At 35.6% G+C, this 26,694-nt stretch overlaps 1 protein-coding gene across 1 annotated transcript in view; it reads right to left on the bottom strand.

Annotated features, from left to right (window-relative positions):
- Positions 1 to 595: 595 nt before the first annotated feature.
- Positions 596 to 26,694, bottom strand: part of TMEM170B (transmembrane protein 170B) — a 44,916-nt gene continuing 18,817 nt past the window's right edge. The window contains exons 2-3 of the mRNA XM_004043276.5: positions 18,303 to 18,473; positions 596 to 8,681 (exon numbers count right to left, since the gene is read on the bottom strand). Coding sequence (XP_004043324.1) covers positions 8,551 to 8,681; positions 18,303 to 18,473 — 302 coding nt within the window. The 3' untranslated portion in view covers positions 596 to 8,550. The remainder of the gene's footprint in view (positions 8,682 to 18,302; positions 18,474 to 26,694) is intronic.

The raw sequence follows: 26,694 nt of genomic DNA, 5'->3' as shown, positions 1-26,694 counted from the left end.
TCTCTTAACTTCAAATGCTCCATCTATAAAACGGCGATAAAACATATCACTTGAAGGGTTACCTTAAGTGTTAAAGAATACATAGGAAGTGTCTTTAACAGATAAGAAGCACTCAACAAACGGTAGCTCCTTATTAATAAAATTGATAGCATGTTTCTTTAAACGGTAACTCAGAAGTAGATGCTATGTGGCCCAGGATTGATCCTAGGCAAGTCTATTAACCAGACTTTATGCCTCGCACCTTTTTTTTTTTTTTTTTTTCTGAGACAGAGTCTCACTCTGTCGCCCAGGCTGGAGTGCAGTGGCACGTTTTTGGCTCACTGAAACCTCCACCTCCCGTGATTTCCCAGGCTCAGCCTCCCAAGTAGCTGGGACTACAGCCACACACCACAGCGTCCAGCTAATTTTTTTGTATTTTTAGTAGAGACGGGTTTCACCATGTTGGCCAAGCTGGTCGCCTCTCGGCTTTTAAGGACTAACTCCTAAATCTGTAGGTAAAACAGGGCCAGAAAAATTGACAAAAAGGCAAGAGAAGACATTTGAGTCCATAGTGAATGAACTGAAAATACTTATCACCAAGAGTCAAACACCCCACAAAGCTTTCAAAGACAGGTTTATTTATATATAAGTGCATGAAATTGAATACAGAAACTTTATTAAAATACTGTATATTACAAATTTTTAATCCAATAAATTGTGTGTAATGACATTTAAGTGCTGGATTCACTTTTTAACAGTTGTCTTGTGTGTATCAGTGAAGAGTTCACCCTGTATATTACAAAGAGGAGAGCCACATGTGGGCCTCAGAAATGGCCCTGTGATTAGACACTGAATGACAGTAATTGTGCATCTTTTCCTTAAAGCAATGAATTGGAACCTAGATCTTATCTTTGTAGACCTACTTTCTATAATTAAAAATAACTTGCATATGTTTATTGCTGCCCTTTGAAGAAAATGAGAATGGTGAAAAATAATTTAAAATAAAGATCAACATCTCTAGGCTAAACTGATGCTTACTGCAATTAAAATTACTTAAAATTCACTGCAAAATTTGTGTTCTCCAGGAAATTATGCTATATACATAATGAGATTTGTACATGAATTGGGAAATAAAAAATTGCTTATATAAAATTAAAAATCAATAATATACAATATTTACAGCTTGTTAGGTATTATATATAAAGTTTTTAAAATAATCCTTCAAAATTAAACTGTTTTATGTAAACATGCAGTACACATACTCATACAGTATAGCTTATAGTCTTAACAGAAGGGGAAATTGTGTTCGCTTAACACAGGGTACTTCATCAAATATGCCTTTGTTTTTGTGTATTACCCCTCCAACATTTATTCTCCTGTCTTTAAGCTTCACAGTACATTTAGTATTTCTATAGTAAAAATAAATCCCTGATGGTAAACATATTTCTAAAGGTTAAAGTGTGTGCCCTGTACTACAGTATAAAACTAACACTGTTCACTAGAATCTCTAGTTTACAACAAAACTAAATTTTAAAGTCTCACACTTAATTTTCTTAACTACATTTTTTTCCATTTCATACTTGGAAAAAGAAAAAATAGAGAAAAATACCACATCATGAAAATATAGTGAAAGTAGCTGTCATCTGTCACAGTCAATGACTAAGTAACTGATTTACATTGAACCATATGAAGTTAGTAGCTACTATTCGTTAGGCTTTCTAAACTTTGAATTCCCAGTCACAGGTGATGTGTACCTAGCCAACTCACTGGTGCCAATCCTGAATCTTGCTAAATCCACTTTGCACAAGTATCTTAACTTTCAAGGCACTAAGGCTTCATTTAGCTTTTAAAATCTGCCTGTGATTTACCAAATGATTCATCAGTGGTCTGAGAGTTAACACAATTTGAAAGTGAGACTTTTAATACCTGTCAGGTAAACTATATTTTTGCTATTTAAATAAAGACATTTTAGCTAGTTAACTTTCAAGATAAAGTTGATTCCCTCATCTCAGAATAACTAGAGTCAGGGGCTAATATTTTTGGTAGAATCCTATGAATTTTGGATGGCTAAAACAAAAAATACCGTGAATTTCCTGTTTGTTCATCTAAATGTGTGCAGCTCAAGTCTGAATGTGTGTATTGGTGAGAGGGCCAAATCTTTTAAAAAAATTCTTCCATTGTAAATGCATCCAACATCAAAAACATTAAGAAAGTGTTAAACTATCAACTCATCTGCTATTAAAAGCAAGTCATTTTTATGATGATTTACTTACTCAACAAGTGCCACTATGTTGCTTTCTACGGAGAAAACTTTAAAATGTTCCATTCCAAAAATACTTAACAATGATGTGTAAATACTTTAAAAACAAGAGAAGCTTCATCATCAGTAGTACTCTCGAGTTAACGTTCCTTTAAACAAGGCTCTAAAAAAAGTGATTTCTGCTTAATTCAGCAAGACAGAATAAAATGTTTAAAGTGGTGATTTTTAGGAACTACCAATTTATAAGAGAAAAAGTGTTACAGTTACGGGACTCAGACGATTGATTATGCACCGCAATTCCTCTTTCTGTGTATTTGTGTCAAACTGCTTTTCTGTTTCAGTTATCCACCTAAATACATTCCCCAAAAGGGTAGAGTCATGTTACTACCAAGAGTAGATACATGTGGGTTCAGTACATAATCGTAAAAACGTATGTATGAGGTTCATGCTCTCCTGACTTGCCTAAAGTATTTACGTTTCAGTAAGATTAGAGCTGCATAACCGTAGGGGTTAAGAATATTCTTTCCTAAACCAGCTCCTTGGATTCTATCAACAAATTGTACATATGTTTAAACTATAACATACGACATCTGTATGGAAAGAGGAGGAAGATTTTTAGGAAATTGCTAAATTCGTTCTCAAAATCAGGGAAGAGTTATTATGTAAGTTCAGTATATGTGCAATAAATGTAAAGAATGTGAAAACAACTTCCCAAACTCAGGGGAAGAGATGATTATAGTTCATAGCTCAGTTCACTCAGAAATGTGTTTCCACTAATTTAAAAGTATTATCTGATATATCTCCACATTTACTGAAAATATTTCAGATATTAAGCATTATTTCCCCCAAATTCATGGATACATTTTTAGATAATTCAGCAACCTCCCTAACAACACTGTACTGCCTACACAGAACAGAGCTCCTTAAGTGAGAAGAGCAAACCTGTCACCACACACACACACAAAATGCAATACAATTTCAAAATGCACGGTGGTCAGTGAAGCCTCACATATAAAGAAACACAGCATGTGTAAACATGCAGTATACATACTCATCCAGTATAGTTTCTAGTCCTAACAAAACACAGGATGTAGGGCGCTTTGTCAAATATGTTTTTGTTTTTGCGTGTTACCTCTCCAAATGCTATAATTTTTAATCAAATAATATCCTTTTTATCCTGAAGAGTCTTCTTCCAAGATGTTATAACAAGGACGGGAAGTTAAGAAAGATTATAAAACCATTTGATTATTGGTCCGTTTTAACAATTCAGAGTTTCACCCGATTATTAAAAGAAATAGTAATTTACCCAGTTACCCAAAAAGTGTTACCAAATTTCTCTGCAATCGAAATCTGCTAGAATTTCTTCAGTAATTTTCCTCGTCCCTCACATCTTAAAAACAAATAATGACTGCAGAGATTCTGATTGAGACTGACAGAAAAATCTGTAGTGTCAAGAGTGAAGTGGTTTGAGAATATTTCAGAAATTGCTCCAGGCATCGTTACTCCCTGAATTACATAATGAACATAAATTTAAAATAATAGTATTTAAAGTTAAAAAAAAATAGGCTGGGCACGGCGGCTCACACCTGTAATCCCAGCACTTTGGGAGGCCGAGGTGGGTGGATCCCTTGAGGTCGGGAGTTTGAGACCAGCCTGACCAACACAGAGAAATCTGTCTCTACTAAAAATACAAAATTGGCCAGGCATGGTGGTGCACGCCTGTAATCCCAGCTACTCGGGAGGCTGAGGAAGGAGAATCGCTTGAACCTGGGAGGCAGAGGTTGCGGTGAGCTGAGATCATGCCATTGCACTGCAGCCTGGGCAACAAGAGCGAAACTCCGTCTCAAAAAATAAATAAATAAAAGAAACAAAATAACAGCTAGGGCTTAAGCACCCTTGGCCTGTGGAAGAAAGGACTTGGTAGACACTGAATATCATTCTATTTTTCTACAGAATTGGCACTACACTGTAGAGCCAAGGGCCCAGGGCCGGCAGAAGAAACAGACATATAGAAGACTGAAGGGTTATATATCGCTAATACTTTTCAAGAAGAATAATTAGCAAATAGCAGAAAGTCAATAAATCAACATGGCTGAATGAATCCAAGGGAAGTAAGTGGGAATAGATAAAGGAGTCAAGGCTGACTACCTCTCTACCCTTTTCCTATTTTAACCAGTGGTCAACAGAACTCCTAATTTAATCCTGCTTGCACTGGCCATTTCCACCACCACCAATTCACAAAAGGTTCTTAAAGATCTGCTGATTTTAAAAAGAAAAAGTGAAAAGGAGATGAAGCAAGATTATAAGGGAATGTTTTTAGTTTCTTTCCTAAAGTATATGTAAGGAAAATATAGAAATGAAAGAAAATTGATGAATTTTACAAAACAACATATTCAATTGGTAATGCAATTGCAAAATGTAATTTAAAAAAATTCTAGAGACTATCAGTTGATCATTTACTGTGAAATACGTACTGCTTTGCCATTCATAAACAATCTCACGTAATCCTCACAATAACTACATGAGGTATTAGTCACATTTTACGGAGTATGAACTGAGGCTCAGAGAAGTTAAGTGATTTGCTCAAGGTCAAAAAGTTGACAAGTGACAGAGTTTTAATTCAATCTGTGTTGCTGGCTTGGAGTCTCGTATTCTCTTCACTATGTCACAGCCATGATATCTCAGTTATGGAAATTCTATTTAGTGGATGAACCAGGAAAATGAGAATTTGGAGGGATAACAGGCTAACTCTCAACTAAAATCAGGAAGCAAAATGTTGTCCCAAACTTTTTAGGATTTAAAAATCATCTTGCTAGCTCTTGGTGGACTCAAGGTAAAGAATTCCATCTTGGTAATTCTTGTACTTCTTACTAGAGAAAATACTTGGTAGAGCACTTTACATAGTGGATCCACACAAAGTGTTTACAAAATAGAATTATGTGGTGTATGAGTGGCAGCCTAGGTACATCAATGTGGCAGCCACACTTTCTTCATTAGAGGTTCTTTAAAGACCTTTTCCACAACATTCTGTGATTTCAAATTATCCCGTTGCTCATATCACAAATACAAGATATACAGGCCAACTCATTTCTTTATTTCTCTCATTTAAAGTACAAACAAAACCCTTATACTTTTTTGAGCAGTGAAATGTATGCTGCAAATACTAAGAAAGTATATTGGGTAACAAACTGTAACACTGTTTGGTAAACATTAAGATCTAAAGAATAATTCTGCTCCAGGCCCTGAAGATAGCCATCATTTAGGACTTCACTTATCCTAGGCAAGGTAGGCTATTACCTTGGAACTGTCCCATGGGGAAGACTGCTGGTTCTCCTTCTTTTAAAGTTTTAAGCATTATTTGCAGTTTATTTGAGGCCTCCTGACTAGCTGTGATCTATGGCATTTTAAATCAGTATGTTCAACTGTAATTAGTTTGGGCATGTAGGAGTTCCTTCTTTGGGGAGCTGATTTCACTATAAACAATATTTTATTAAACATTTTTTAAATAAAGGAGTGTCCACTATAGAGGATCCTCCCTCCCTTCTTGCATTTGTCACGAAGAAAATGTACTGCTAAATCACATATAAATTTTAACAAAGTATATAACCCAAATACATCAATAAGGACTTTTGTCATGTCCAAAACAAGGGTCTCCAGCTCTATTAAGTGAAGAAAATTTTCCCAAAATTCAAAATTTTCAAACATCCTCAAACCTATTTAAAAGATCATTACACTGAACAAATTTTCCACTAGAACATGAAAGTGTTCACTGAAAAAAAGCTTTCCAAGTAGACTGTATTCATATATAGCAGCTCTCTATATACCTATATAATGATATATACGTGTGTGTATATATATCATTAAACATTTCTTGTGTCAATAGGAAAGCTACTAACTTTTTAAAAATTTCAGCATATAAATAGCTATTAAGACAATTCATAAACTCAAAACTATTCAACTGCATCTCAAAACATCAAAAGAGAGACAGTTGCACAAAATCTCAATGGAAATAACTGAAAACAGGAAAGAAACCAAAAATAACCCCTAAAATTAAAAGTATACACATACACACACAATTGATAACGTAAAGCAACTTGATAATAACTGCAGGACACTCTACAAACTAATTATTAACTGTTCAATTATACTTTCATTCTAGAGTAAAAACAATAGTTTAAATCTCTTTGGTCCACACATTAGTACATTTAATGTATCCAAGTTATTTTCTTGTTAATTTTGGATTATGAATCATGCTCCATATTACTTTACCATAACTTTCTTAAATCATAAAATAACCATATGTTAAAATAAGTATTCATTCTGTAGATCTGAAACAATTTCCACATGCTATTGGTAATTCCTCTGGAAGAATACGAATGCTTTAAATTATTGACAGAATAGCCAAAGTAAAAGAAGAACACAATTCAAGTCTGGCAGAAAAGAAAAAATCAGATTGACTTGGAAAAGTTATGCCTAAATTTAATTTGTAAAAACATCAGGAATATAAAGAACACATGAAAACAATTTCAGGCTTGTACATAATAAAAATAATCAATTTTAAGATTTACTTCAAAGATCCATGCATAGTTGCTTATTATTTTTTTAAAACAAATTTCCAAGCCAGTGTTAGTAAATCCCCCAAATTGGCTTCCATACTGAGAAAAGTACTGCCTCTCCAACTTCTCATTGATAAGCTGTGGATATACTCTGCTTCTGGGTAGAGAAAAAGTGGTATGGGTAACAAAGTTCTTAAATTTGAATGTAATATAACAAAGGCCTACTTTTATAGCAAATTGGATTAAACAGCAAGGCTACCAGGTTATTTTTGGATTATCCTTAACTTCATATTCTCTGCAATGTCTCCTTTGAGTTAGCACATTATAATTGTATCTGGTGCCAAAAAAATCTCATTAGGAGACCAGTTCAACCCTACTTCCTATACTCTTACAATTACGTATTGCCAGAACCTCTTAAAATGTTTTATATAAAGGACATTTCCACTTTTGATATATGCCCTCACAGATTCTTCTACTAAACTTAAATCATAACTTCATATCATAAATCAAGAACTGAACAACTGAATTACTCTAATACACGCTCAGTACTGCATTGATATGCTGAGACTAACTGCCAAATTTTAAAATTACCTACTGTATTCCCCAATTTTTACTTAGCAAAATTATGATGTTGCCACATGTCCAAAGTAAAATAGTTCATTACTCTTCCTATATAACTTACTTGTTACTTATTTCTACAAATGAGGTCTTTATTTCCAGAGCCTAATTTAGGCCACTCTCTAAAAACAGTTAATACTCCAGAATGAAAGACTGTTTATGTTTTGTCAAAAATCAAGATATATGCAACACGTAATATAATCCCACTGAGATACTAGTTATAAAGATGTTTTGTCCATGAGATACAAGGCAAAAACTTTCTTTAGAAGGGTCAAAGAATGCAACATGCATTTCAGACTTTTTTCTTACAAAAATTTTTAAGAAAATTTTCAAATTACATTTTTATGACGCACAAACTACAATCAATGTGTATGACCCTTCAAGTTTCTGAATTTGTATAAACAGAATATGGATGCATGAGGGAAGCTATTAAAAGGGTGTTATTTAAGTTGGTGAAAAGTATGCACCCTATAGAGCTACTGTGAGTTCTTAAAACAGTTGAGCTAGTCTTCAGTAAGAAGACTTATCTTCCACATCAATTAAATAACAATAATACCTAAACATACTGAAGCCCTAAATCCCAGAAACGCGCAACATTAAAAACCAAATAATTTCTCTCATATTGAACAATTCAGTATTTAGCACTCATACGGGATTTAGTGTTACAGAACAAAAATCTTAGTACATTACCTGAATTCATGTCAAATGTGTTCACAGCACTCAGCTACATCTACACTTGCAAATTGTCACATGATCAATGTTAACAAAAAGAAAAGAGTTTGGCACATGTATCAATACCTCGAAACGTCCCTGTAACTTAACACAACACTGTTAGGAACGATGATTTCAACACCAATGTTAACCCGATAGGCAGCTAAACAAGGTGCTTTTTCTTGTAACTTTACATAGTGTCTTAATGCACCTTGCCTGAGACAGAGGCACATAAGGTGCAGTGCGGTAGTGCAATCACTTGAACACCAGAGGGCAATCCTTCCACACAGCTCAAGGTCTTCCTTATGCTTTGACCTGCTCAGTCCACATTCTTGCACAATTTCATTTCCACTTGTTAACAATGCCGTTTTCAGGGAATCTGTACATCTGTTTCCTTATGTGAAGTAAGACATTCCCACAGAAACCTCAAAGTGTAGCGAGGATCCTTGAAAAGGAGATGATTAATGTCAGTACAGTCTGTCCAACGCCCCATACCAGCGCTTCCAAAGGGGCCATGTTCTTCCCAGCTACTCTGTAAATGCCCGCTACTGCTGCACCTAAGGAGAAACGGGAGAAAAATGAAGGGATACAGTCACTCGTTTTATAACACACTGCATGCTGCACCTTAAGAGCTCTTTTCATTTCATCAAAACATAAGTCATCATTTTTTTCTCATTTTATCCACTTTCTATGAAAAAGTTTCCCTGTGATTGGTGAAAGTTACAACTTACCATAATACACTTAGCCACTGATTTGAAAAACAGACTTTTCTATTCAACCAAAAGATATATATTTATGGTATATGCTGCACACTTGATAGCAAATATGTTCATAAACAATGAATAATTCATTATTGCAACCTCTCACCTGGGCATTCAATTAACTAGACCTCTTTAGCATTTTTGTAAACATACAATATAACATACTGATAATTACAAATGATAATGCAGAAAAATAACATAATTTAATGTAATTCTAAATTATTAATAAATATTTTAATATTAAAGGTATCTTTTCTGAATAATATGAATTCTTAAATATCATGTAAAATATAATACCTGACTAATCCACCTCACAATCTACCATACAAAATAGTTCTTGCTTTTTAAATAAACCATCCGACTCTTAGGTTATTTGGAGACTAGTATCTTGACGTCTAATAAGAATGGAAAATGAACTTGACATCTATTCTAGTGAGGTTCCTTAGGTAATGTACACTTCTGAGAACGGGAGAATCTCAGTGTATGAGGAACCTCAGTGCCCATCTGATTCAACATCTGATCTTCACAGACCATCCATAATGATGTGGTATCTAAGTGGCTAACTTTAAAAGTACATTTAGGAACCATAAAGGAGGAAACATTTAAATTATAATATGCCATCCCACAGATGGAGATGGCCTGAAAACTATTTTTCTAGAAAAACTGTCTATATATCCTAAAATGGTTAGATAAAAGAAACATAAGACAAAGACGAGAAGTTATCCGAAAATACTGAATTGACAATTACAATTAAGACGGAAACCTAGTCATGAAAATTAGAATATAATTTTTACTTGTCAACTTAGAAAAAAATTAGCTAAAGATTAATTCTTCGTACTTCACTCAAAATCTTCCAAATAAAAGTTATTGTATTGCTCTGTAAGAGATGTAAACAGGAAAAGCAAATTACTAACCTAAGCCAAAGACTTTCATATACATGTTTTAAAATAAAAGGAAATTAAAATAGTGTACTTACCATATACTATGTATTTTGCAGGAACTTTACAAATATTATCATATTTAAATATCATACCACCCCCTCAGTATTATCACCTAATTTAAAGATGAAAAAAACAGAGGTTCAGAGAGGTTCAGTTACTAGCCCCAGGAAATACAGCAAGTACAAGAGCTGGGATTTTTCAATCCAGGTTAGTCTGGCTATAAATCCCAAAATCATTCTATCACTTCATATTTATACTAAGTGAAAATGAGAACGAAGAATTCAGAGAATGATAAAGTAGCTAATAAGCATCTCAAAACTCCTAGTAGCACCAACATTTACTTAACCAAACAATGAAATCACTTGTATAATTGGTCACATATCCAAATTTTAGAATTAGATGACATTCTTTAAAAATATTAAGTATCCTACACCTTTGTTATCAGAAATTATATTAAAATAAACTAGAGTAATACTCTTTCTCTTTGGATTCATCCTAGATTTATATGACTATCTTCCATTTTAAAAACCACATTTTGGCCTCCATCCCTCTGATACTAAGTTTTCAATCACGATCCACAACAAGGGGAAAATCGAAGCAATTACTAACTAGCTCAGGCTGCCTGCGAAACGGCAAACAACTGTGTCAATTCAAACGTTGTATGCTTACATAAGGTGAGGAGCATGGGTTGTAGAGCCAGGCTCCTGGATTAAAATCCAAGCTCCACTACTTAGCAACTGTGTTACACTGGACAATCACAGCCTCCCATGCCTTGCTTCCTCCACTGTAAAATAGGTGGGCACGAAGATTAAGAGATGACACTTGTCAAGTGCTTAAAACAGTGGATGATCCTAGTATGTACTCAACAAATTTTGGCTAGTAGTCATCATAGTAGTAAAGGATAAAGATAATTCCAGTCAGTGATTCACCATTCAATAAATGGTGTTGGAACGACTGGTAGCCATTTCAAAAAAATAAATTTAGGTCCCGGCTTCACACCATTCCCCAAAATAAATTTCAGATGAATTAAATAACTAAATGTTAAAAACAAAAGTACATATCTAAACTTTAAAATGTAAGAGAATTATGTTTATGATCCTAGGAAAAGAGATCTTAAGACCACAAAAAAAGGGTAAAACCCATAAAGGTTTCACATCAATGAACAGACTGGAAAAATATTTGCTATATGCAAAACAAACTGATGATTAATATTTAGAATATAAACACACATATATACATGCATAAACACACACAATCAATACAGCATTTCTGTAATCAAACAAAAACAAAACAAATGTCCACCACCAGTTGGAGATAAACTATATGAAGTCCATACCATGAACCCATACAATTTCAAAAGGAAAATATAGATTTGTATGAACTGAAATAAAAATAACTTAGATATATCATTTAGGTAACAAAGAAAATAAAACATAAAACAATACATATTCTCTACTAGTACATACATACATATGTATGTGTGTACGTATGCGTGTATGTATGTAAATATGTATGAATGAATGTAATGCATCAACAAATATCTGGTGGATACATACCAAACTGAAAATAGGGCTTACTTCTGAGAAGAGCACTAGTTTGAGAGTGTTGGTCAAAAGGGGCTTTGCTCTATCTATAATGTTTTGAGTTTTACATAATGAATATAATCATATATTACTCACGTAATAAAATTTTTAAACTCTAACTTAACTTCTATACCTAACTTGCCTAAAACGTCCCTAAAATTCCAAGAAACTTTCATCTTAAATGTCAGGATATGAAAGATATTTCATTTTAAATGCCAGGATATCTTTCAATCCTATTTATCAAATAAAAATATTGGTATACAATGAAAAAGTTAAATAAACTCTTGATTTAAAATAGCAGGGCATAAATATATTATGGAATATAGTAGGAAATAACTATATTCCTTGTATGCAGCTATAACTTATTCATTTTCACTGCCATACAGAATTCCAAGTATGAATATACCACAATTTATTTATCCACTCTATGGCCAACAACATTTCTTTGTTTTCAGTCCTTTACAATCCCAAACACTGCTCCTGTGAATGTTCCTGTCTACGACCCCTAGCACACACATGCAGTCAAGAGTTTCTCCATGACCCACGGGTAAAACCAGAACTGCTCAGCCCTATGGTATGGGCCTTTTCAACTTGACTAGATAGTGCCAAATTATTTTTCTAAATTAGCTGTACCAATGTGTATTTCAGTTACTCCATATTCTCAGAGGCAGGTGACATCCTTTTCTGTTTTTTAATTTTTTTTGCCAATCTAGTGGGTAAGAGATATTATCTATCTGATTAATTTACAAATCCTTGGCAATTAATGTGATTGAGTTTCTCTTCACGTATTATTAGCCATTAGGGTTTCTACTTCTATGAAATGCTTAAGTCCTTTATTCACTTTTCTACTGGGTTGTCTTTTTATAACTTGAGTCACAGGGTTTTTAAAAAATATATAGTCTAGATGTTAATCTTTTTACAATTATGTGAAGTTATATATTGTTTTAACAAATATCTTACCCCAGTTTGTTCTTTAGTTTTCACTCTCCTTAGGGTGTCTTGCTGAACAACAGCTAGTTGAAAGAGTACATTAAGATCTTTATTTTCTTGGTGATTTATGAGGCTAATATATATGCAGGCATGCAGAGAAGTGGGATAGGGTTCTTGAAATAAATAACACATGTGGATCTGTCACTGTCAACAGTGGCAAACATGATCAATTAGAAATAAGGAAAGATCCCAAATGAAGTGGAGAAAGCAATACTGGTAAGATGATCTGAAGGTGAGTAAAATATACAAAACTACAAGAACGAAGGGGAACAGGAGAGTCATCAGCAGACAGAAAACATTGATACACAACATCAAGTGCCTGCAGATGGGCATTCCAATGAAAAGTGATGTGATCTGCCCTGTGTATTTCCTGACAGAAAGCAAATGATAGCCTGTGGTCCTAGCGACTCAGGAGGCTGAGTTGGGAGGATCACTGGAGCTCAGAAGTTCAAGGGTACAGTAAGGTATGAGTGTGTCACTGCATTCCAGCCTGGGCAGCAGAGCCAGACTCTATCTCTAAAATGGAAAAAGAAAAAAAAAAAAAGCAAGCATATGATAAAGGTTAAGGGTGAAGAGGCACAAAGAGCTATGGGTGGAAAAACAGAAAAAAAATAGAACAAGTTTAAGGCAAGAATTAGTTTGAATAATGTGTTGATTCTATCAGTTTGCATAGTTAGATCGAGGTTGGCAAACTACAGTCCACAAATCTGGCCCACCCACCTATTTTGTACAGCATGCAGGCTAAGAATAGTTTTCACATTTTTAAAGTGATTTTTTAAAATCCAGAGATTAACATTTCATGATACATGAAAATTATATGAAATTCTGATTTTAGTGTCCATCAATAATGTTTTCTTGAAATACAGCTGCACTCATTTCTGATATTGAATTATCTTTGCATTCCAAGAATAGCAATTCCTAAGGTTCTGGTGTAGCCCTCATCTTGTTTAGCAACAAGATTACACTGACCTCTGCAAACAAGCTGTGCACAGCTTTTATTCTTTCTATTTTCTGCAGTAACTTGGATCAAATATGAACTAGTTGTTCTTGAAAGTTTGGTGGAATTCTCCTGTAAACCCCTTTGGGCCTGGAGTTTTTTGAAAGAAGGGTCTTTAATATTGCAATTGGCAAAAATAATTATTTTCCTATTCATATGTTCTATTTCCCCTTATGTCAAATTTTGACATTTTATATTTAGGTATAGCTGTTCATAAAACTATTTTATTTTTATAATTCTCTATCTTTATTATTGAGATTTAGTATTTCTTCTATTATGCTCTGTATTTTACTCTTCTGCCTTAACCCTTTTTTCTTAGTTTGCCAGCAGTCTATTCATCTTATCTCTCCAAAGAACCAGTTTTTTGTTAATCTTTCATATACCTGACTTACAAAGCTTAATAGTATTTCTCCACACCAATAAAACTAAACAATGTAATCAAAAGATATCCATGCACAATAGCCGTAACAGGAGTTTAGGAATTAACTTCATAAAAAGTATACAAACTTCCTGTTGAGAAAAACGTTTTTAAACTCTAATAAAAGACGTAAAAGACGATCTCAATAAATGAGATCATCAAAAAGATGATCTCAATAAATAGAGATACACTACATGTTCTTGGGTGGTATAATATGCCAATTCTTCCCTCTATATTCAGTTAAATCCTAATAAAAATAAAAATCATTATCATACTTTTTGAGTGATCCAGTAGACATAGTCTAAAATTTATATGAAAGAATAAAGGCCCATCAACAGCTGTTAACTTTGAGAAAGGAAAGTAACAAGAGGGACCTATTCCTGACAGATATTAAGATATACCACAAAACCACTGGGATTAAAAAAAAAAAAAGTGACCTTTCTACAAGAATAGATAAAAAGACCAATGAATCAGAATAGAGCTCAGAGACAGATCCCTGTACTTTGAGAATGTAATATACAATAAAGGTGGCACTACAAATCAACAAGGAAATGATGAATTTTTTAGTGTTTGGCATGATAAAAACTGATTTACTATATGGCAGTGGGGGAAAAAAATACATAGAATCCTATCTAATACCTAAAACAAAGGTAGACTCTATATGGAGGATAAATTATGGCCTGAATGCCCGATGCCTCTGTTGTAAATAGAAATAACGTTTTACTGAAACAGGCCATGCGCATTCATTTACATATGTCTATGGCTGCTTTTGCACTACCTTGGCAGAACTGAATAATGTGACAGAGACCACTAGCCTGCGAAATCTAAAATATTTATTACTTGGCCCTTTACAAAAATGTTTGCCACTTCCTGCTACAGGTGAATTAAAGACCTTAATACAAAAGGAAAAACTGTAAAATTAATAGAAGAAAATATATCAGAATATCTTTTGGCACTGGAATGGAGGATAACTTCTTTAATAAAATATTTAAGTATAAACCATAAGACAAAAACCCTTTCAGTTGATCGTGTCGAAACTAAGGATTTCTGCTCCGTAAATGATATCATGGATGAAGGTAACTGATAAAAGACTGAGATAAATTATTTGCAAAGTCCAAAACCAACAAGAGGTCAATATCTCTAATATATAAAAATATCTGTAATTTAATAAAAAGGAAACAAGAATACCAAAAGAAAACCACAGAATTTAAAGAAGCAATCTGTAAAAAAGAAAACCTAAATATATAATAAACATAGGAAGAGACGCTCAAATTCATTAATAATCACAGAAATGCAAATTAAACCAACAATGAGAACTTACTTTACACTTTTAGACTGGCTAAAATTAAACAGCTAAAATTAGACATTATATAGAAACTAGTTTCTCCCAATTCTGGTATTAACTAAAAACATATGAAAAATCACTCGTTTCAAAATAAAATCTAAGAAGTAGCAAAATATAATGAATATGTAACTATATTCAGTCAGCATCTTACTGAATATAGGTATTTAGCAATCAATAACTGAACTGAAGATACAGCTATGAATGCACTAGTATTCACAACTTGTATTAAGAAAATAAATATCACTATTCACATTGGCTAGTTTTCCTAATTCACCTGTTTGCAGGTCAGATAATTAGCCAGAAAAAAATTAAATGTTTTATTGCTAATATGGACACAAATTTTTACTTGAAATTGTGTCAGACTTATATTTTTAAGGATTTAAAAATATAACACTGCAGTTTCTAAAATCACTGGCTTACTTTATTCTTGACTGAATTGAAAATGGGTTATATATACACACATATCATCAGAGATAAATGGAAGAATTCCATTTCTCATGCTCTCTTTAAACTTTTGCAATAATATATGCAAATAAATACATATATATATACACATACCACTTAAACTTCCAAACAAGCTGCTCCTTCTTCCTTCCTCCTCTGTTCACGGTTGCACAATTACAACAGTGGCCATGTCAAAAACTACTGGCAGCCCCTTTCATATCTCTTTGTATGCCACCACAATGAACAACTAATTTAGATTTTTTGTCCTTTGTATAGTTCTTACATTAACTCCTTCCTTCCCAACCTACGGCCATTACTCTAGTTCAGAACCTGGCCTCAAGTTTAGATTACAGTTAATGCCTCTTAATTCCTCTTCCTTCCTCTTTTTTCTCTCTCCCTATCTCCTCTTCTTTCTTTCCTTTCCTCCCTCTCTTCCTCTCTCACTCCTATCCATCCAACCTATATGTTTTGCATATCAATTATGTTCTAGGTACTGTTTTATTTTTGGGGATCGAGCAGTGATGAAGACAGACCAGGTCTCTGCTCTTTCAGGGTTTTCTCTTGCTTCTTTACATTAATTCTATATTCAACTATAAAACAAAATTTCCCACTGAACTGCTTGTCCCTTGCCAACTGCATTCAAAAATATCCATTTGTTTTCCATGGCCGGCAGAATAAAGCCCAAACCTCCCAGATAGCTTTCCAAGGCCCTCTGGAATCTGGCTCGGTTCTATCTTTCCTACTGAATCTGGTACTACTCCTATTAAGCAGACCAAGTGCTTTAGTTAAACCTGAGTACCTGTTTAAAACCCTGTCTATGACAAAGCATATGAGGTACCATCCATATCATTAAATTATAGGTTGAATGCAGAAACAACAAAAGCAACTATAAAAACTTAACACAAGATAACAAAAAATAGCAATTGAAGGATAAGAAAACAGACTCCTCCCCATTTCCCACAAGTATTTTATGGTTGTCTTATTAGTGCCATAGGACATACCCAGGGACATGGGAGTAGGGCTTTCCTCTCAAGACAAAGGATGTCAATCACTCTGGAAAGGGTAAAGAAGGGAATCCCTTGCATCATAAAGACAAGGTCGCCTTCTTATCTCTGAGGCAAGAATCAACTAGAAAGGAAGAAGAAACTGTCAGAGAGTCCCAAAACAGATCCAGTGGTAGCAGTGAGCTGCCCCTGACATATGGGAATAGGCCAGACGTGAAGGGCAACAGATACATGTACTCTGCATTGGCAGTCACAGAATCAACAGCAGCTCAGAGAGGCACCCGGTTCCTGGCACAACCACACTAAGCAAGTAGATGTGGCACACTCCAGTCTCAACAGGGTACACACCTAAGCTCTGCTCAACCAGTGGCTGCAGAAATTGTTACAATAGGTAGGTTGTCAGGAGTGGGGTAGGAGAGGGCTGCCCCCACCCACCAGGAATGTCAGGTGACCATCAGGTGATGGTCCGGCAGTTGTCACACTAAAATGATAATTGGTCACAGGCACCAGGGAGAGGCAATTTCCCAATGGATAAAAACACTTGAAATTGGTAACCAGTAGCTTCCAATAAAATCTCAGGAAATGCGTAAGTGGGCTCAAGCATGTGCATTAAAACAAAATGGTGGAGTATGACCTTTGGGGGCATTCCACTGGAAAAGGGAAGAAAGCCTCAGATGAGCATGAATACAACTTCTTAAACACACTGCGCATGCTCGCCTCCCAAGTGTAAGGAGGACACTGCGCATGCGGGTGGCTCACCCTAAAGGAAGAATGAAGGAAAAGGGGTGCAAGACACTGGAAATGGGCCAGCAAGTCATAGGACCAAGGTTAAATGGGGCACTTGACCTCCAAAGTGCCCATTTGTGTCTCTTCCAAGTGTAATTTCCTTTCTTTCCTGCTCTAAAGCTTTTAAATTCCACTCCTGCTCTGAAGCTTGCCTTGGTGTCTTTTTCTGTCTTACACCCCTCAGTCAAATTATTTCTTCTGAGGAGGTAAGAACTGAGGCTGCTGCAGACCTGTATGGATTTGCTGCTGGTAACTTGGATACCTTCTGCTGATAACAAAACCATAAACTAATTCTTTGAAGTCAAGGCTGGAGTTTGGGCCTAAGTACAGTGTTAAACAGAGAAGTCCAGAGGGAATGAACCTGAAAACTTGTCTGAAAAAGCTCATGAGGCAGCACAGCAGGAAACCTGCAAAGCACTAGAAGACACTCTAGCACAGCTCATTTCTAGTAGGCCATAATAATGTGTATATAAGAAGAAAGTGCAATTTTATTTTGTAGTCACAGGCAGATGACATTAAGGACCTCAGGGCTATACTTTTGCTTATGATAATTATCACTGACATATTTTTATGCCTTTCTTTTTTCCTAGAAAATGAGCAACTTGAAAGCAGAAACTATAATCACTGTGAATTTTCCCATTGACCTGCCTTGCCTCTTGCCAATTTTTATGAATTTTTCTATTTCCCTCAAAACCTTGTAAAAGGACTCTTCACATAGCAGAATTACAACGACTTATCTGTTCAATGAATAAATCAGCTCATCTTTATCTTCTAGATGGAGTGTGTTAAGTGTTGAAAAATAATCTACATAAAAGATCTCACTAATGTTACATGTATAATAAGAACACAGCTACCAAAATGGTAAGTGTATACAAACTTACATCCTCAGACAAAAGAAAATCAACTTACTGGTAATCATCGCTCCAGTTACAGAAGCCAGAAATCCAATGCTGACTGCAATGACAGAGATGACTCTTCCCTGCCTATGCCTCTGCAGCATCACAAACATCAACACTCCTGCAGCACCATGGACAAACAGAGAAGAGAAGAGAGCCCAGAGGAAGATCCAGTACCACATCTCTGAAAGGAAAAGCAAAGTATTAATCATCTGTTGAAACACAACTTAGAAAATTCAATTTAACAAATAGTGAGCACCTATGGTTTGGGAGGTTAAATGACATAATACATAGAAAAATGCTTCACACAGTGCCTGACACAAGTAGCACTGAATACATTATAAGTTTTATCATCATCGCTGATGCCTGATGGGGAAATAATTCCTTCCATGGCTTCAAAAGGTTAACACTATACTCTAATTTCTTCTAAATGCCCCTATTATATAGCTATCATCCATCAATTTTATATTAAACCCCTGATATATCTGTAAACTTCTTAGAATTATAAAATTACTGTTTGAAATAGAATCTTTTATTTTCTACCCTAAATAGCAGTGTTAAGAATGTTTTTAACTACCTTGTAATTCTAATTCAAATCATTCCAGAAATCAGTCAATGATTTTTACCTTTTATCTTTAAGAATTTCAGTCATTTTCTCCTTGTGGCCCTGAACTTGGTATACTAAAAAATCAGTCAGATAAATTATTTGCCTCTAGTCATCTTAGTGTTCCTTATCCAGAACTTTTCAAGCTCCAATATTATCTCCCCACTGTGACCTCAATCGACTGTTCACTGACATCTCAGCTTAAGAGACAGTGGACAAGCACACTCTTCATTCTCTCTCTCACATTCATTCCCTTTCCTTCTGGCCACCCGACTGCTTCCCAGCCACTCCATATAGTTCCCACAGATGTCCTTGCACTGACTCCTTCTCCCTGACCATACTGTAGTGAGGCTGGAAAGAAAGGCAATTGATCCAAGCTGGGCCAATCGTTCCCTTCCCCTGGGACTTCTGGATTGGGACCAACTGAGTGTCCTTGCTCTTTGGGTAGCTGAAGCTGAAAGGCTCAAGATTTGTGAAGCTACTTCATCGTCGCATGATGAAAGCCACAGTACAAGAAGGAAAAAGCTCCATCAAAGACAAGAGAGAATCAAGTCCCTTAATGAGTTATTTCTAAGGCCTGACTCATTACCATCCTTAGATTCAATGTCACATCCCAGTTCCCGTTTAATAAAATCCCTCTTTTTACTTAAACTATTCATATAAGGATTCTCTCACTTATACCTGAAAGAGCTGACTCTAAAATATTTAGATGTCACCTTGAGGATCATCCTTGATATGCAAACATTCTATAATACAAAGTATCTCATCTGTGATTTGGGCTAGGTAGTCACTATCAATCGTAAAAGAAAAGTCAATAAAATAGTCATTAAAGAATTAAAATGGATGAATCAAAACCTATGTATCCAAATATCATTAAACATAGATATTTACTGTTGGTAGGAATGTAAAATGATGGAGCTGCTGTGGAAAATAGTATGGAGGCTCCTCAAGAAGTTAAAAACAAAACTACCATATGATCCAACAATTCCACTTTCTGGGTATATACCCAAAAGAACTAAAAGCAGAATCTCAGAGATATTGGCACACCCATGTTTATCAGTATTATTCACAATAGCCAAGAGGTGATAGCAACTCAAGAGTCCCTGAATGGATAAATAAAACATGGTACACATACAATGGAAAAAATTACTCAGTTTTAAAAGGGAAGGAAGGAAATCTTATCACATGCTACAACAGGAATGAACCTTGTGGACATTATGCTAAGTGAAATAAATCATCACAAATGAATACCATATGATTTTTTTTTTTTTTTTAAGGCAGAGTCTTGCTCCATCACCCAGGCTGGAGTGCAGTGGCGTGACCATAGCTCACTGCAGCCTCCATCTCCTGGGATCAAGTGATCCTCCTGCCTCAGTCTTCCCAGTAGCTGCAACTACACATGTGGGCCACCACACCTGGCTAGTTTGTAAAAAATATTTTTTGCAGAGACAGGATCTGCCTGTGCTGCCCAGGCTGGTCTAGAACTCCTGGCCTCAAGTAATTCTCCTGCCTCAACTTCCCAAAGTGCTGGGATTACAGGCGAGAACCACCACGCCTGGCCTCAAGTTGTAACCTTTAAAATCAACCAGTAACCATAACCAGTGAAGTGTTTCCTTGAGTTCTATGAGCTCTTCTAGCAAATGATGAAACCTGAGGAGGGGTCAATGGGAACCCCCGACTTACAGTCAGTTACAAATATGGGAAGCCCAGACTTTCTACTGGTGTCTAAATGGGACTCGTTTCTGGGACTGTGCCTTTAACCGGCGGGACTGGATGCTAACACCAGCTAAATGTCAGAACTGAACTGAACTGTAGGACACCCAGTTGGTATCCTAGAGAACTGCTTGGTGTGGGAAAAAAAACCACACATCACTTGTCACAGAAGTGATCTGTGTGAGGGAGGAGAAAACAGTGGGTGCCTTTTCTTGGCGGGGAGAGGGGCCTGGTGTGGAGTAACCTCAGCTCACTGCAACCTCCACCTCCCAGGTTCAAGCGATCCTCCTGCCTCAGCCTCCCAAGTAGCTGGGATTACAGGTGCCCGTCACCATGCCTGGCTAATTTTTGTATTTTTAGTAGAGATGGGGTTTCTCCGTGTTGGTCAGGCTGTCTCAAACTCCCGACCTCAGGTGATCTGCCCACCTTGGCCTCCCAAAGTGCTAGGATTACAGGCGTGAGCCACTGCCCCCAGTCAACAGCGAGTGTGCTTCATCAGTTATGTTTTTACCAATTTTTTTAAAAAGTAAAAAATTTAAAAGCATGATATAAATCTGAAAAATACTTAGGTGAAGACCATAAATGACTAAGAATTTTAAAACGAAACAAAAACTCCTTAAAAAGGAAAGAGGGTATGGTTATTAAAAAGCAACATGAGCAATCTTTGTGGTAATGGATTTCTTCTTTGACTATAGTGGTGGATATACATGTAAGTGATACAATTGTATAGAACTAAATACACAATAGAGAAGAGTACAAGTGTAGAAGAAATACTAGCGAAATCTGGATAAGGTTGGTGGATTGCATCAATGTCAATATCCTGGTTGATATATTACACTGTGGATTTCTGAGATGTTCCTATTGGGTAAACTGGATAAAGGGTACATAAGCTCTCTATGTATTGGTTCTTACAACTGTGATTCTTATAATCTCAAAATAAAAGTTTAATTTTAAAAAACGAAAGAATAGAAAGATTTTTTTTTAAATCAGCTTTACCCTGCCAAATTCTTAAGAACTGGCACGTAGAATGGACTCATGCAATTTGAAATTATTTCAAAGAGACATCTGATATATTTTACAGTGTGTGTTAAACTACCATGCATGCTTCTCAATGGCATACGAGATAGATGCTAGTGATTACGGAAATATAGACAAAACTTGCCTTTTAGAGGCTTTTCTCTTCCAGCATTCAGGGAAACAGTATTTCAGATCATTACTCTCAAACAAATGGCTTCAATTTATAATAAAAACATTAAAATTTAAAAACCCCAATTTGCTCAGCAGATATTTGCACATTGAAAGATACAGTTTTCCTAAGTGAACCTAATAAAGTGAGAATATAAGGGAGTAGAATATGGGGGTGTATATTTTCATCAAGGGAGCTCTTTTCTCAACTTACCCTGAGACAAGGAAAGGCTCTGCAACAACCACAGACTCTTCAATACAAAAGTCAACAATCCGCCTTGTACCTCAAGCCCACTTAAAAAAGTTCTTATAATACAATTAGAGGAAATAATTTATTTATTGACTATATTTAACACTATAGACAGGAGATTATCTGACATTATAAAAAAGTAGTGTTGTTTGACTACTGAATATGTAGCTATGATCTCAACAATAAATCTACCTAATAGAAGGCAAAGTAAAATTTCAGTTTAATGTTTTATAAAAACCAAAGGTATCAAAATAATCATAAAATTAAAATAGAATCTCAAATGGTCCTCCAATGACCAGTCCAGGATTATTCCTTCATCAGACTGAGCATGAACAAAGTACCCTAATGTCAGATTTACTTTTATATTTCTTTCTCTCTTTTAAAAAAGCATACTCTTTATGATGGAAAAAATGATAGAAAACATAACCTAACAGTTATGTTAGGTTTTGTGTTATTACTATTATTTTGAATTACCTGACAGATCAACATAACCTCATGAGTGAACAGGGACTCTAAAGATTTTGATCAACTCTGGATAAGCAAGACTTAAAGTCTAAGGTCCAATCACTATCGGCAAATACATGAAACCTACTGGATTAGTTCAGGTGAAGAGAACCGCAGGATCCTAAGGACTAGAGCAAAAGCAGATGCCCAAGGTCCTAGGAAGAACACCTAGTAAAAAGACAGGAGTGGAATATCACAGCCTTTTCTTAAACTGTCTATGCTAAAGTTAACACCCAGAGGCTCACAGTTTTCTCTCTCCACTCATACCCCACCTCATCCAAGCTTCTAGCAATTGGGTAACAATGAAGGGAGGAAGCCAGAGAGACTTTGCTAGTGCTGAAAAAATACAAAACAAACATTTAAAAAACGTAATACAAAAAACAACAGAAACTTTGAAGCATCTCATGCCTATAATCACCATAATTCTCTGGAAGGGAATATCCCTTCTTCCAGAACGTATCTCAGAAATTCCTTTGGTAACATTTCCCCACTCAAGACTGTCTATAATCCTCACTTTAATTTTGCCTGGATTGTTGCAGTGTGTTACTTTTTGGTGGGGTAAAAGGCAGCAGAGTTATGATCTGTTCCAGCCTCCAAACAATACTAGAAATAGCTCTGCTCCCAATCTGTAACTTTCATCAGTTCTGGTTGCCAAGCCACTAAAAAATTATCTTCTGTGCTTTTGTTTTTAATCCTTCAACAACATTATTTATGAGAAATGAATTTCTCTAGATGTCTAAAAAATACTGAGTAAAAACAAGTCAAAGAATGGTACATATTGTATAATCCTATTTGTTTAAAAAAGTACATTTTCATATCTGTATAGAAAACATATAACCAAATGGAAGAAGACCTAACAATGGCTATCTTTTAGAGATAAGATATGAGATGAATGATATCATTTTATACATTCTTTACTATTTTAAACTGGTCTGAAATATTTTACACACATTTTTACTGCAAATATAATATTTTTAGAAATTAGTTTTTCATTCTTTTTTTTTTTTTTTTAAGAGATAGCAGTCTTGCTATGCTGCCCAGGCTGGACTCAAACTCCTGGGCTCAAATGATTCTCCTGCCTCAGTCTCCTGAGTAGCTGCTACTACAGGCATGTACAACTATGCCTGGCTCTCATTCTATTCTTTATCAAAGGAGAAGATTTGGGAGGCTGAGGTAGGTGGATCACGAGGTCAGGAGATCGAGACCATCCTGGCTAACATGGTGAAACCCTGTCTCTACTAAAAATTAAAAAAAAAAAAATAGCCGGGCGTGGTGGCGGGCACCTGTAGTCCCAGCTACTCGGAAGGCTGAGGCAGGAGAATGGTGTGAACCCAGGAGGTGGGGCTTGCAGTGAGCAAAGACCACGCCACTGCACTCCAGCCTGGGCGACACAGCAAGACTGTCTCAAAAAATAAAAAAATAAAAATAAAGGAGAAGATGCTCTGCTAGATCAATGGTTCTCAACTTGAGCTGCTCATGAGAATTACTGCATACTGGGTATGCAGTAGAGACAGAAATCACTACTCTAGGATAAAGTTACATAAGAGGTATTTATTTAAAACTCCAAAAGTCATTAAAACAACAAAACCTATCTCATTAGACTATTTTTTTAATCCTCAAAAATACAGAGAATCCAACCTCTCTATTAAAAGTCATTAGCAAGTCAATACTGAAAACTTACTATGCACTAAACATTCTAGAAATCAAGCTGAAAATACCATTTATATATTTTATATATATATATTTTCTTTCTTTATACCATCACCTTCTTTATAGAAATGGTCCATATTACATATTTAAATAATCTGTGTCCAAATTGGGTTATTTCAAGCTTTTTATTATACCAACAAATCTGAAGTGTAGAACTTGCTCCCATTTTCTAACAGCAATGACTTCTGAATTTGGGGACATGTCCCACATAGGGGACTTACTAGACTCTCAGAGAGATGATACATTTATAATTTGGAAAAGTGCTATATAGATCAAGGGTCGGCAAAATATAGCCCATGAGTCACATCTAGTTTACCACCTGTCTCTGTATAGTCTTCGTGAATGGTTTTTAGATTTTGAAATGATTTTTTAAAATCAAGAAGCTGGGCACAGTAGCTCATGCCTGTAATCCCAGCAGTTTGGGAGACTGACTCAGGGGGACTGTTTGAGCCCAGGAGTTCAAGACCAGCATGAGGCCTTGTCTCTACAAAAAATTAAAAAATTAGCCAGGCATGGTTGTGCATTCCTGTGGTCCCTCACTACCCAGGAGGCTGAGACGGGAGAATCACTTGAGCCCAGGAGGTCAAGGCTGCAGCAGTGACCCATGATCATGCTACCACACCCCAGCCTGGGTGACAGAGTGAAACCCCGTCTCAAAAAAAAAAAGAAAAGAAAAGAAAAGAAAAAATATATAAAGAACAATAATTTGTGACATGTAAAAATCATAGGAAACTCAAATTTCAGTGTTCATAAAGTTTTATTGGAACAAACTCATTCATAGTAGTCTATGACTACTTTCAAGCTGCAATGGCAGAGCTGAGTAATTGAGACAGAGATTATATGGCCCATGAAGCCAAAAATATTAATATTTACTACATTTTCTATTTAAGTAAAATAAAATACTATTGCTAAAAGTAGAATACTGTATTTACAGAAAATGTCTGCTGACTTCTGGGCTGGGCTTGGCTGTCCCATCCCCCATTGAAAATTATAGTCAAGGTAGTTTCACATATCATCAAGAGTTGGCACTTTGAGTGTTCAATTAATGACATTTCAATTACATATGTTCTAATTCCTCAGTTTCTGCAGAGTACAGTATGTACGTGATGCTATGGGGTACACAGCCCTGTGGCAAGGGTGTGGGTTGTCAAGAAAGGTCCCAAGAAGAGTCATCGCCACACATGAATTTTTAAAAAATTAACAAGATTTAAACAAATTAGATAATCATGTTGGAGGTGCGATAAGAGTGGGGAGTGGGAGGTGGGACTTGGCTGTATGCTGGAGTCACCTGGGAGAGCCTAAAATAAATGATGATGCCTTGATACCACCCCCAGACATTCTGATTTAATTGGTTTAGGATGTAGCTTGGGCGCTGGAATTTTTTAAAGTTGCCCAAATTTAAACGTTTCTTATGTTCCCATACAGCCAAGAATGAGAAACCACTGCTCTAAAACACAATGTTCAAATCATGAAATTGTATATAATAGAGAATATGAAATTGCAAGAATTCTGGGTTTGACTAAAACCAAAAAATATGGTAAGATGAGGCTGTAAATTACAGTGGTATGTTAGAGTCAGAGTAATTTTTGGTGAAGAAAGGGGAGAGGCTTATAGACCATATAGAATGAAGAATTTTTGTGAAAATTGAAGATTATGGGGACCCAATAAAAACTTTAAATAAAGAAGTTATAGAATCATATCTCCTTTTAAAAAGATTACTGTGGTAGATATGGAAAAGTGGGAATGGATGGAGATGAGAGACTATAAGAATATTTCAAGAGTACAAAGAGATTAGCCAGGTGTGGTGGCATGAGCCCATAGTCCCAGCTACTCAGGAGGCTGAGGCAGGAGGATCACTTGAGCCCAGCAGTTTGAGGCTGCAGTGAGCTATGATTGTGCCACTGCACTCCAGCCTGGGCAACGGAGTGAGACCCTGTCACTTTAAAAAAAATAGTAATGATAATAAATGAATAAATAATAACCATTTTAAAGAGTACAAAGATAAATTAAGGCCTGGATTTTTGTACTGGCTTTGTGATTGAAAATAATTTGAGAAATATTTAGGAGAACTTGCGGATGGCCTGGATGATAGAGATGAGCGAGGTGTGATGTCTGGCCTCCCAGATTTCTGGTGTGAACAACTGGATAAGTGATAATTCCATTAGGTTTGGGAGTATAAAAAAGTACGTTTAGTCCATCTACCATACTGTTCAAACACTGGTGAGAAGCAAGCAGTAAAGAAACTAAAAGTAGGAAAATACCAAGTACAAAAATGTGAAGATTACCTGCACAATTACATTACTGACCATGTTCTAAAAATATCTAAATTTCTTTTTTTTAATTATTTTATTTCCTTTTTTTTAATTTCTGGGGTGCATGTGCAGGATGTGCATGTTTGCTACATAGGTAAATGTGTGCCATGGTGGTTTGCTACACCCA

Source organism: Gorilla gorilla, chromosome 5, assembly GCF_029281585.2.
Source record: "Gorilla gorilla gorilla isolate KB3781 chromosome 5, NHGRI_mGorGor1-v2.1_pri, whole genome shotgun sequence".
NCBI lineage: Eukaryota > Metazoa > Chordata > Mammalia > Primates > Hominidae > Gorilla > Gorilla gorilla.
The sequence above is the reverse complement of the archived record's forward strand: the minus strand, read 5'-3'. Positions and strand labels throughout refer to the sequence as shown.